We start from the raw sequence: 13,448 nt of genomic DNA, 5'->3' as shown, positions 1-13,448 counted from the left end.
TTTATTTATTGATAGATACAACATGGAGTGGGCCTTTCTAGCCCAGAGCCACACTGCCCAACAACCCACCATGCTACCATGGTGCCCATATTATTCTTTGAGTAGATGCAGTTTTACTATGATCCAAATGTGAAAACACTATGATCCATGATGAGATATTCCGTAGTATTTGCTATGGATTCTCCCAGCAGGCAACAGCCATCATATAAACTGAATTAAAATAAAATGACGTTGACAATGTCATCACTGAAATGGCTGAAACAACCCTCGGTAGCTTAAGGGTGAATATTCCATATAAAGTAGACAACCAAGAAGGTGTTATAATTGAAGCATGAACAACCCAGACAAGCTATTTAAAAAATGGCACTACTCTAGACAGGAGACTGCATGTGCTGGTATCTGGAGAAACTCAGCAGCTTGAGCAGCACCTGTGGAGGCAAAATGATGGCTGATGTTTTGGTTCAAGACCCTGCATCATGGCTGTGAATGAAGAGGGCAGATGGCCAGTGTAAAGAAATGAGGGAAGGGATGAGGTAGGTGACAGATGGACCAAGGAGGGATGAAAGATGACTGTCAGATAGAGCCAGATAGGGGAGAGGGAGGGGTGGAATTGGGAAACAGAGGCAGGTGGGTGACAGGTGGAAGCAGATGAAGAAAAAAATGGAGTCAGGTGATGGGAGAGAAGGGTGAAGCTGGAGACAGGCTGGGGGTGATAAGCAGCAACAAAAGATAGATAGACATTTTATTGATCCCAAAGAAAATTACAGTGTCGCAGTAGCATTACAAGTGCACAGATACAGTCGGCCCTCCTTATTCACGGATTCCGCATGCACGGATTCAACCAACCGCAGATCGGGAAAACCTGGAAGTTCTCTCTCCAGCGCTCGTTGTTTGAGCATGTACAGACTATTTTTTCTTGTCATTATTCCCTAAACAATACAGTATAACAACTATTTACATAGTATTTACATTGTATTAGGTATTAAAAATAATCAAGAAATTACTTAGAAGTACAGGCAGTCCCCGGATTATGAAGGAGTTCCATTCCTGAATCCGTCTTTAAGTTGGATTTGAAGTCGGAACAGGAACATCCGGTATTATTTAGCGTCAGTTAGTCAAACGTTTTTCTTAGTATATAGTACATATTTTACCTTTCTATGCATATAAAACACTTAAGAAACATATGTATTTCAATAATTAAACCACTGCATTGCTTAGTAGTAATTGTAGCTTTCATTGGGACAGGGCCTTTCACATTCTCCATCAAAATTGTTCCAATCGTTGACCGACTGTAGCCTAATGCTTTTCAAATGACCGATGGCGCTTCACCTCTTTCCAATGGCTTTATTACTTCCACCTTATTTTCAATCGTGATTGTGATTATTTTTGTGGACAGAAACACCGCGGATTCAGAGCTGCACCGCCAGGTCCTAATGTCCACCGCACTGAGACGTTAAATGAAGTTCGGGGTTCCGCTGGGTCCTAAAGACCACCACACTGAGACAGGTTAAATAAGGCACTTGAGCATCTGCATTTTTTGGTATCCACGGGGGGTCCCAGAACCAATCACCCACGGATAAGGAGGGCCGACTGTATACAAATATATAAATATTAGAAGAGAAGTAATAAAGAATAAAAATAAATTACCTCAAACAGTCTAACAAAAGCGGGTCATCACTTCCTCGGCTAAAGGTTGGCTCATTATGGAGCCTAATGGCCGAGGGCAAGAATGACCTCATATAGCGTTCTTTGGGGTAGTGCAGTCGTCTTAATCTACTACTAAAAGTGCTCCTCTGTTCAGCCAAGGTGGCATGCAGAGGGTGAGAAACATTGTCCAGAATTGCCAGGATTTTCCGTAGGGTCCTTTGTTCTATCACAGCCTCCAGTGTGTCCAGTTTGACTCCTATAACAGAGCCAATCTTCCTAATCAGTGTATTGAGCCTGTTGGCATCACCCGTGTTGATGCCATTGCCCCAGCACACCACCGCATAGAAAATTGTACTAGCGGTAACAGACAGGTGGAACATATGAAGGAGAGGCCTGCATATTCCAAAGGACCCCAGTCTCCTCAGGAATTAGAGGTGACTCTGGCCCTTCTTATACACAGCCTCTGTGTTGGTACTCCACTCAAGTCTGTCATCCAGATGGACCTCCATGTATGTGTAGGTCCTCACCACATCCACGTCCTCACAACTCTGGCAGGGTCTACAAGACATTACTTCCTACAAAGCGAAACCGTATAGTATGAATGGCAGTGAAGCTTCACTATCAGATGAACTCAATGCCTACTATGCACACTTTGAAAGGAAGAACACAACTACAGCTGTGAAGATCCCTGCTGCACCTGATGACCCTGTGACCTCTGTCTCAGAGGCTGATGTTAGGCTGTCTTTATAGAGAGTGAACCCCCGCAAGGCAGAAGGTCACGATGGAGTACTTGGTAAGGCTCTGAAAACCTGTGCCAACCAACTAGCGGGAGTATTCAAGGACATTTTCAACCTCTCACTGCTATGGGCAGAAGTTCCCACTTGCTTCAAAAAAGGCAACAATTATACCAGTGCCGAAGAAGAATAATGTGAGCTGCCTTAACGACTAACACCCATTAACACTCACAGTGATGAAATGCTTTGAGAGGTTGGTGATGACTAGACTGAACTCCTACCTCAGCAAGGACCTGGACCCATTGCAATTTGCCTATTGCCACATTAGGTTGACAGCAGACACAGTCTCAATGGCTCTCCACATGGCTTTAGACCACCTAGACAACACAAACAACCATGTCAGGATGCTGTTCATCGACTGTAGCTCAGCATTTAATACCATCATTCCCACAATCCTGATTGAGAAGTTGCAGAACCTGGGCCTCTGTACCTCCCACTCCAATTGGATCCTCGACTTCCTAATTGAAAGACCACGGTCTGTGTGGATTGGTGATAACATACCTTCTTCACTGACGATCAACACTGGTGCACCTCAAGGGTGCGTGCTCAGCCCGCTGCTCTACTCTCCATATACACATGGCTGTGTGGCTAGGCATAGCTCAAATACCATTTACAAATTTGCTGATGACACAGCCATTGTTGGTAGAATCTCAGGTGGTGATGAGAGGGTGTACAGGAGTGAGATATGCCAACTAGTGGAATGATGCTGCAGCAACAACCTGGCACTCAACGTCAGTAAGACAAAAGACCTGATTGTGGACTTCAGAAAGGGTAAGACGAAGGAGCACATAACAATCCTCATAGAGGGATCAGAAGTGGAGAGAGTGAGCAGTTTCAAGTTCCTGGGTGTCAAGATTTCTGAGGACCTAACCTGGTCCCAACATATCGATGTAGTCATAAAGAAGAAGGCAAGACAGCGGCAATACTTTATTAGGAGTTTGAAGAGATTTAGCATGTCAACAAATACAGTCAAAAACTTCTATAGTTGTACCGTGGAGAGTATTCTAACAGTCTGCATCGCTGTCTGGTATTGGGGGGGGGGGGGGGGGCAGGGCGCTACTGCAGAGGACCGAAAGAAGCTACAGAAGTTTGTAAATCTAGTCAGCTCCATCTTGGGCATTAGCCTACAAAGTACCCAGGACATCTTTAGGGAGTGGTGTCTCAGAAAAGCAGTGTCCATTATTAAGGGCCCTTTTCTCACTGTTACCATCAGGTGGGAGATACAGAAGCCTGAATGCACACACTCAGCGATTCAGGAACAGGTTCTCCCCCTCTGCCATCCAATTCCTAAATGGACATTGAAGCTTTGAACACTACCTCACTTTTTTTAATATACAGTATTTCTGTTTTTGCACATCTTTTAAAATATATTCAATATACGTAATTAATTTACTTGTTTGTTTATTATGTTTTATTTTATTTATTATTTCTCTCTCTGCTAGATTATGTACTGCATTGAACTGCTGCTGCTAAGTTAACAAATTTCACGTCACATGCCAGTGATAATAAACCTGATTCTGATTCTAATTCTGATTGAATAGTAACAGGGAGCAGTGCAGGCGTAATCTTCCTAAAGTCCATTGCCATCTCCTTTTTCTTACTGATGTTGAGCTACAGATGTTTTGTTTGACAAAGTCCTCCACCAGGGCCCTGTATTCATCCTCCTGTCCTTTTATACGTGCAACAAAGGCCATCGGTGCTAGAATCTGGTGAAAATTGGAGCTATTGAGTAAGTGATGAAGGCAGATAGAACTAGATAGGCACCGGAATCCAGTGGTTAAAATGTGTAGGGAGGAGGTGAATGGAATCAGGAAGAAGACAAAATTGTGATGGGAATTCCTCCAGCAGTTTGTGTACGTTGTCCAAAAATGGACTGGAGTTGGGTCAAAAGGAGGGAGACAGAGGGAGAGGGAGAAATGGAGGAAGTAAAGATGATCTGAAATTGGAAAATTCAGTGTTCATACCATTGGGTTGTAGACTATGCTATGTTCATATCATCTACAATCGAGCTGCCTCTATCAACAGATCTTCTCCTCCTACCTCTCTCTATCTGTCAGTTATCCTTCACCCCTCCTCAATCTACCTATCATCTACTGGCTCCTGTCTCACCCCTCCTCCTCTCCTCTTTATACCAGCTACCTTCTCTCTGCACTCACAGTCTTGATGCAAGGTCTCAATCTGAAACATCAACAATTTTTCCTCCAAAAGATGCTGCATAACCCCTGCACTATGTTCTAATAAGCTAGGCATCCCAGTTAGTCTATGCATACCCAATAAAGGAGAAACGTCCACTCACAACTCTGTGTTCAGCTGAATGTTGATGTGACAGTCATGGGTAAGCAGCTTGTTGATACCTACTGACTCAGTTCATATGTGAAAAATATTCATTTGGACAAGGTAATTAGTAATTCTAATCTTCTTACCCCTATTTCACCCAAAGAGGGAATTTATATCTCATAACCCAAAGACTCTTTACAATCTAAAAAAAGTATTTCAAGATAAAGTAAGTTGTGTGACGTGAAATTCCAAATCTGGTGAAGAGGACTATTGACATATTGTGGTTTTGCAGGCCTACAAGGATGTCTATCTTTCTTTCAATTTCTACAATGATTTGTTGGAAATTAGCAAATTTGCAGATGACACAAAACTGGGTGGCAGTGTGAAATATGAGGAGGATGTTAGGAGAATGCAGGGTGACTTGGACAGGTTGGGTGAGGGGGCAGATGCATGGCACTTGCAATTTAATGTGGATAAATGTGAGGTTATTCACTTTGATGACAAGAACAGGAAGGCAGATTACTATCTGAATGGTGTCAAGTTAGGAAAAGGGGAAGTACAATGAGATCTAGGTGTTCTTGTACATCAGTCACTGAAAGTAAGCATGCAGGTACAGCAGGCAGTGAAGAAAGCTAATGGCATGTTGGCCTTCATAACAAGGGGAGTTGAGTTTAGGAGCAAATAGGTCCTTCTGCAGTTGTACAGGGCCCTGGTGAGACCACACCTGGAGTATTGTGTTCAGTTTTGGTCTCCAAATTTGAGGAAGGACATTCTTTCTATTGAGGGAGTGCAGCTTAGGTTCACGAGGTTAATTCCTGGGATGGTGGGACTGTCATATGTTGAAAGATTGGAGCAACTGGGCTTGTATACACCGGAATTTAGAAGGATGAGAGGGGATCTGATTGAAACATGTACAATTATTAAGGGATTGGACACGCTAGAGGCAGGAAACATGTTCCCGATGTTGGAGGAGTCCAGAACCAGAGGCTACAGTTTAAGAATAAGGGGTAGGCCATTTAGAACGAAGTTGAGGGAAAACCTTTTCACTCAGAGGATCTATGGAATGCTCTGCCTCAGAAGGCAGTGGAGGCCAATTCTTTGGATACTTTCAAGAAAGAGTTAGATAGAGCTCTTAAAGATAGTGGAGTCAAGGGATATGGGGAGAAGGCAGGAATGGGGTACTGATTATGGATGGTCAGCCAATGATCACATTGAATGGGGGTGCTGGCTCGAAGGGCCAAAGGGCCTACTCCTGCACCTATTGTCTATTGAAAAGTTTTCAATTTTGAACTGTGTCACACATAATACTGTATATACTCATATTTCCTAATATCAGTATGAGGGGTCAAAGGTATAGAACTGCATGTTAGACAGACAGTAGGCCTAGACAGGGAACAGTTCGGTGCTCAACTGATTTACTAACCATCTGTTTACTTCCAGAGAGCCTGCCTGCCCAGATTTCAGTAATGAGGCTCAGGAGACTTACCAAGCTCTGAGGCAGTTAGACTGAATGTTAAGAAAATCTTCTGGAGACAGAGATAACTCAAGGAAAAATGAACAACTTACTTCAAGTTAATAAACTGTTGTTTCCTTAAACTGTAACTAATTTGGCTTTTTAGTTGTCTCTGTTGTACCTTTTCTAATTTGATAACTTCTCTCTTCAGTGCCTAGCTAGTACAAACCTGCAGAGATACTCATGTCTGAGCAACTGATATGATTTATTTTGAGCTTACTGTTCCAAGAGAAATCACCACAGCAGTCTAGGGCAGGGGTCAGCAACCTTTACCACTGAAAGAGCCACTTGGACCCGTTTCCCACAGAAAAGAAAACACTGGGAGCCGCAAAACCTGTTTGACATTTAAAATGAAATAACACTGCATACAACATTTTGTTTTGCCTTTATGCTATGTATAAACAAACTATAATGTGTTGCATTTATGAAATTGATGAACTCCTGCAGAGAAAACGAAATTACATTTCTGCATGCAACAAAATCATTTTGAACTCCAAAAAAAAGACGTTGGGTTGAAGGTTACTTTGAAGTAAAATACTCAACGTCTATTTGAGTCCTTCTTGTATTTATGAAAAACGCCAAACTTAAATTTGCCGCCAGCAGCAAACCAAAAATAACGTCAGCCAGCTGTCAACCTGAAAAATAAAAGGACTATTTCACTGAACAATGAAAACATATGAATATATGTAAAATAATAGGCAATTAAAATATTTATCATACTTGGTCAGGTTGACTCACACCTGACAATGCAGTCGTATTCAGTAGGGATGGATCGATGCTTAGGGGAGTGTCCGGGAAGGATAATGTGTTTTTTTCCTCTCTGAACTCACAGAAGCGTTTCCCAAACGATGTTTGCATTGCGATGATTGCAGAATGTAAATACTCCGAATTTATCATGTCGTGACCTTGTTTGAACTCTCTCAAATTGGGGAAGTGAGACAATGTGCCTTTCTGTAAACCTCTGGCAAGCACTGTCAACTTGCGCTCGAATGCCAAAACATCCTCCAACATGTGCAGGGCTGTACGTCCTTACCCCTGAAGAGCTGTGTTCAGCATGTTCAGGTGCGCTGTCATGTCTACCATGAAGTGTAGCTTTTCCAGCCACTCTGGCTGTTCCAGCTCAGGAAAGGTGAGCCCTTTGCTGCCCAGGAAAGTTTCCACTTCTTCCAGACACGCGACAAAGCGTTTCAGCACCTCCCCTCTGGACAGCCAGCGATAAAAACACGTTGTAGCGGTGTGCTACACGCAGTCAGTAAACTGCAGTCAAAGATAGCTTTATTCGAACTAAACAGCCTTGCTTTTAAGCCTCCCTCAACCCGCCCCCCATGGGCGCGGATGCTGCAAAAGGCACGTACTCACAAACCCCCGTAGGCTATCTCCCTTAGCCTGAACGCTGGCTAATTGTGAGCCGGTTCGGATGTGTCAGGAAATGGGTCGCCACAACATCTTATTTAGATTGTACAAGATCACCATAATCTTCAAATTTAGAATTACATTTCAAAAACTAACAAACTAACATAAAATACATTTTAATTAAATACTGACCAATTATTTCCCAAAGCAACAGGGAGCCGCAGCACAGACGTAAAAGAGCCACATGTGGCTCCGGAGCCGCGGGTTGTCGACCCCCGGTCTAGGGCATCATGGTAGTGCAGTGGTTAGTGCGATGCTATTACAGCTCAGAGTTCGGAGTTCAATTTCGGTGCTGTCTGTAAGGAGTTTGGAGGTTCTTCCCCTGACCATGTGGGTTTCTTCCAGGTGCTCCAGTTTCCTCCCACAGTCCATAGATGTAGGTTAATTGGTCATTGTAAATTGTCCTGTGATCTGGCTAGTGTTAAATAGGTGGGTTGTTGGGTGGCACAGCTCATTGGGCCAGACGGGCCTGTTCCGTGCTGTATCTCTAAATAAAATAAGTCAGGTCAGGTTATGCAACTTTTCGTGTACAAATCTTACATAGAAGTAGTTTGTACAGGTTAGACCATGAACAGCTTGAGTCACACATGAAGCATTTTCTCCATTACTATTAACATTTTGAGCTTTTGGGTGCAACCTACAACCATTGTTAATCACTCAAAAATAGGAGCACATAGAAATTCTAATTCAAAAAGGAAATATTAAAAAAATTATATCTTGTATGTATAATTTGATTCAAAAACAGGCAATTAAACAAGGAGTCCATAAGTCAAGACAAAAATGGGAAAGTGATTTGAATATTAAAATTGAAGAAACAAATTGGTCAAGACTATGTCTTGATAGTATGACAAATACAATAAATGTTCGGTTAAGATTAGTGCAGTATAATTTTCTACATCAATTATATATTACACCACAAAAAATAAATAAATTAAATCCAAACTTATCGGATCAGTGTTTCCGATGTAACCAGGAAACTGGTACTTTTTTACATTCTACATGGTCTTGTTCTAAAATTCAACCATTTTGGACAAATTTAAGACTTTTACTGGAACAAATTACAGGAACACAATTTCCTCATAATCCAATATTACTCTTATTAGGTGATATTGAAAGGATAAAACCGAAACTCAAACTAAATAAATACCAGAAAGAATTTATAAAAATTGCACTGGCAGTAGCCAAAAAAGCTATTGCAGTTACTTGGAAATCGGATACATATTTAAGTATAGACTCTTGGAAGAAAGAAATCTATGGTTGTATTCCATTAGAAAAAATTACTTATAATTTAAGAGATAAATATGAAACATTTCTGAAAATTTGGAACCCTTATTTACAAAAGATAGGGTCAAATCTATAGATGCTCTGAAGATGAAACAATTGGTTATTTGGGGAAGGAAATAAATATACATATTAAAGTTATTACGAATTCCATGGAGCATGTGGAGATCTTCCAACAACCAGGCAATCTTTCTTTCTTTTTTTTTCTCTTTCTCTTTTTTTTCTATAGGGCAGTTAGGGGGGAGGGGTTAAGGGGAGGGGGGAAGGGTTATATACATTTTTTTTCATACTTCATTTTGTAACTACTTAAAAATGCAATAAAAAAAGTTTTCAAAAAAAAAAATAGGAGCACATCAATCAGGTTACAGCAAGGAGATGGCATCCTTCAATGTGATGTGGATGTCTTACAAAAGAACATTAAGGTTTCAATAAGCTTTCTTTTCAAATCTTTTTATTATTATTATTCAAAAATAGCACAAGTACATTGAAGTAACAACATTTACAATGCCTCATAAAAGAGGAAATTATCTTAAGGATTGAAAATTTTGTGAATTAAAAAAACCCTACTAAGCAAGAAAAGTGAGGAAGAAAAGGCTTGAATAAGCCATTGGTTGTTTGAGCCTGTTTCGCCATTAAATAAAAGTCACAGCTTCTACCTCAGCTCCATTTTCCATCACTATCCCCATATCCCCTGACTTTCTAAGATGCAAAGAGTAATTTTAGTTTTGCAATTATGCAAAACAGGTGACAACAAATTTACATTCATTTTACATTACTATCAATCCTGCTTCTCTTTTCCATAGGTTTGCCATCTATATTCATGGAACTAGTAGCACTGTAATGCCCCTAACAGAGTGAAACATGCAAGCTTAATGTCTGGTCTCCTCTGATGTTTTTATTATTATCAAGAGGAAATGTTGTTTAGAATTTCTACAATGTATATTTTCCCCTGATTTGAAAATGTGGAGTTTAGAGAAGTGTATATTTTAAGAGCCTTGACAGCTATCTGAGAAGGTACAAAGAAAAGTTTATCTCTTACTGACAGAACCCTACTTGTAGTGTGCATTAATAACCCCAAGGAAAACCCCAGACAATGATGGCAAACAACAACTGAGACTTTAAGTTAATGCTTCTAGTGATTGAAAATCATGAATTACAAGAACTTGGAAGAAAGCAAATGAACCACAAAATACTTAAAATATCCATAATCCCTTAACTGGATTTCAGTTCATAACTGACGCTGAGGTGTGTACCTATGATTTGGTGCTTCAATATTTAGTTCTGAGGTGGAAAGTGAAAGGTTTGAGCCCATTTTAAAACCTTATTCCATTATTTAGGCTCCCCGCAGGCAGTACTGTGGGAAAGTTAAATAATCAAAGATGTTAAATGTCTGCTGGTTAAAAGTCACTCGAACTTTTGAGTTTGTACTGGCTCTGAAACCAGTCCCATTCTCTCCAAAGTGCTGAAGCTATGTTGAACATTCACAAATAAAGTGATTTCAATTAAACATTAGTCTGAAGCCAAATCTGCTACCTCAAGATTTCATTGTATGTTTCAATGTAAGCATGACATATAAAGCTAATCTTAAAAGTATCCAATTCAAAAATAGACATGGGAATTCTCCTCATATGCTGGACAAGTTAATACCTCAACCAGAGGCACAAAACAATATCTGATCATTCAATTTATTGCTTAGTATACCAAATTTGTCTACAAAACTGTAATAACTAGACTTTGAAAGAACTTTCAGTGTCTGAAATACATTGAAATATCCTGAATATGCTCCTGATTAAATTCTGCCCTGCACCTCATGATGAATACATACATCTGAGCCAGAAATCAAAGATAAAGATAGATTAGCTTTATTTATCACATGAACATTGAAACATCAAAACACACAGTGAAAAACATTGTCTTGGGTCAATGACCAACACAGTCCGAGGATTGAGCTGGGGGCAGCCTGCAAGAGTCACCATGCTTCTGGCGCCAACATAGCATACCCATAACTCACTAAATCCAACCCTAATCATATGTCTTTAGAATGTGGAAGGAAAACAAATCACCCAGAGGAAACTGATGGTGGTCATGGGGAGAACATACCAACTCCCTACGGACAAGAAATGGACCCTGATTGGTGATTTGTGGCACTATAAAATATTGTATAAACTGCTACACTATTATACTGCCCTTTAATGTTGGTCACTTTTAACAGCAGCAATGATGTTATTCTAATTTCAATAATCCTATGTTTATATGTCATCATTAGGATACTTCTGAAAGAGAGAATATAAACATACATTCTCTCCCTTTCTGACCTACTTGGAAATACCCCCAGCAAATCCAATTGGTAAAACATTTTCGAGCCCTCATGATTGATAGTGGCATAACCTATGTTAGTCCCACAAAACACATGCTCTCATGTGGTATGTATACAAAAACCAAGCCATAATTACAGTTGTAATTAAATTCTAATTTACAACTGGGAACAAATGTTTTGGAAAGCTTGCCAATTATGAAATGCACTGGAGAGCATTAATGGTGCTCACATTCTTAGGTTGTAAATACTGTTAGTGATGCAACATTTAATGCACTTCCCTGGTTGCCCTAAGAAGGTGGTGGTGGTCCTTTTTCTTGAGTAATTACAATTCCTTATTAGTCAACACCTAACTGTGTTGATGTGGCTTTGGAGAAACCCAGGTCAGATGCAGAGTAAGGGTGGCAGGTTTACTTCTACAATTTGAAGTCAGTGAATCTGGAAGTCGAGGCCTGCCTAATGGTCGAAGAAGCCCCTGAGTTATCGTGTCAGAAATCGATGGTTGAATATCTGCTGCCAAAGTCTGCAAGTCCACTGGAGGCTCGGGGGCAGCCTGTCTGTGTGTGAGTGAGTGGGAGGGAGGAAAGGGACTTTTAAGACCATAAGATATAGGAGCAGAATGAGGCCAATTGGTCCGTCGAGTCTGCTCCACCATTTCATCATGGCTGGTTCAATTTTCCTCTCAGCTCCAATCTCCTGCCTTCTCCCTGAATCCCTTCATGCCCTGACCAATCAAGAATCTATTAAAATATACATAGATCTGCCTTAAATATACATAAAGACTTGGCTTCCACAGCTGCCAATGGCAAAGAATTCTACAGGTTCACCACTCTCTGGCTAAAGAAATTCATCGTCCATTCTAAAAGGATGACCCTCTATTTTGAGGCTGTGTCCTCCAGTTTTAGACTCTCCCACCATAGGAAACATCCATTCTATCAGGGCCTTTCACTATTCAATAGGTTTCATTGAGGTCACCCCTCATTCTTCTGAATTCCAGTGAATACAGGCCCAGAGCCATCAAATGCTCTTCATATGGCAAACCATTTAATCCTGAAATCTTTTTGTTTTGTTTTCTTCATGTTGTGTTGTTGTTATTGAGTGGTGGCGTTTGTGGGCTGACCCCAGCACATAGAATAGTCATAGAACACTCCAGCACAGAAACAGGCCCTTCTGCCCATCTAGTCATGCCAAACCATTAATCTGCCTAGTCCCATTGACCTGCACGCGGGCCATAGCCTCCCATGCCCCTCTCAAACATGTACCTATCCAAATTTCTCTTAAATGTTGAAACCAACCCAGCATCCACTACTTGCATTGCCAGCTCGGTCCACATTCTCACCACCCTCTGAGTGAAGAAGTTCTCCCTCAGCATTTCACCTTTCAATCTTAATCCATGACCTCTAGTTTTAATCTCACCAAACCTCAGTGAACAAGGCTGCTTGCATTTATATCTATACTCCTTACAATTTTGTATAACTCTATCAAGTGTCCCCTTAGTCTTCTACATTCTAGGGAATGAAGTCCTAATTTATTTGACATTCCTCTCTAATTCAGATCTTCAAGGCCCGGCAACATCCTTGTAAATTTACTCTGCACCCTTTCAATCTTATTTACATCTTTCCTGTAGGTGGTGACTGAAGTTGGACATATTACTCCAGATTTGGCCTCAGCAATGTCTTATACAACTTCAACATAACATCCCAACTCCTTTACTCAATACATTGATTTATGAAGGCCAATGTGCCAAAAGCTTTCTTTACAACTCTATCTACCTGTGACACTACTTTCAATGAATTATGAAACTGTATTTCCACATCCCCCTGTTATACTGTACTCCTCAGTTCTCTACCACTCACTGTGCAAGTCCTACGCTAGTTGGTGCTCCCAAAGTGTAACACCTCACAGTTGCTGCATTCAATTTTGTCTTTTTTTCCAGCTGGTCCAGCTCCTACTGCAAGCTTTGATAGTCTTCCTCACTGTCTACTACATCCCCAGTCTTGGGGTCATCTGCAAATTTGCTCATCCAGTTTACCACAATATCATCCAGATCATTGATATAGATGACAAACAACTGATCTAGCACCAATCCATGCGACACACCACTAGACACAGGCCTCCAATCAGAGAAGGAACTATCTACTACTACTCTCTGGCTTCTTCCACAAAGCCAATGTTTAATCCAATTTACTACCTCATCTTTCATGCCAAG

General features: G+C 40.9%; 1 protein-coding gene across 3 annotated transcripts in view; it reads left to right on the top strand.

The window, feature by feature from the left end:
• Positions 1–13,448, top strand: part of hoatz (HOATZ cilia and flagella associated protein) — a 90,761-nt gene that overhangs the window by 58,212 nt on the left and 19,101 nt on the right. Inside the window, exon 6 of one of the 3 annotated variants that reach the window (XM_059957001.1) lies at positions 6,159–6,727. The exons of the other annotated variants lie outside the window; for them this stretch is intronic. Coding sequence (XP_059812984.1) covers positions 6,159–6,228 — 70 coding nt within the window. The 3' untranslated portion in view covers positions 6,229–6,727. Of the gene's footprint in view, positions 1–6,158; positions 6,728–13,448 lie in introns of those variants that run through there. 3 annotated transcript variants of the gene reach the window in all.

This window comes from Hypanus sabinus, chromosome X2 (genome assembly GCF_030144855.1).
Source record: "Hypanus sabinus isolate sHypSab1 chromosome X2, sHypSab1.hap1, whole genome shotgun sequence".
NCBI lineage: Eukaryota > Metazoa > Chordata > Chondrichthyes > Myliobatiformes > Dasyatidae > Hypanus > Hypanus sabinus.
Note: the sequence above shows the minus strand (reverse complement) of the source record. Positions and strands in the feature narration are given on the sequence as shown.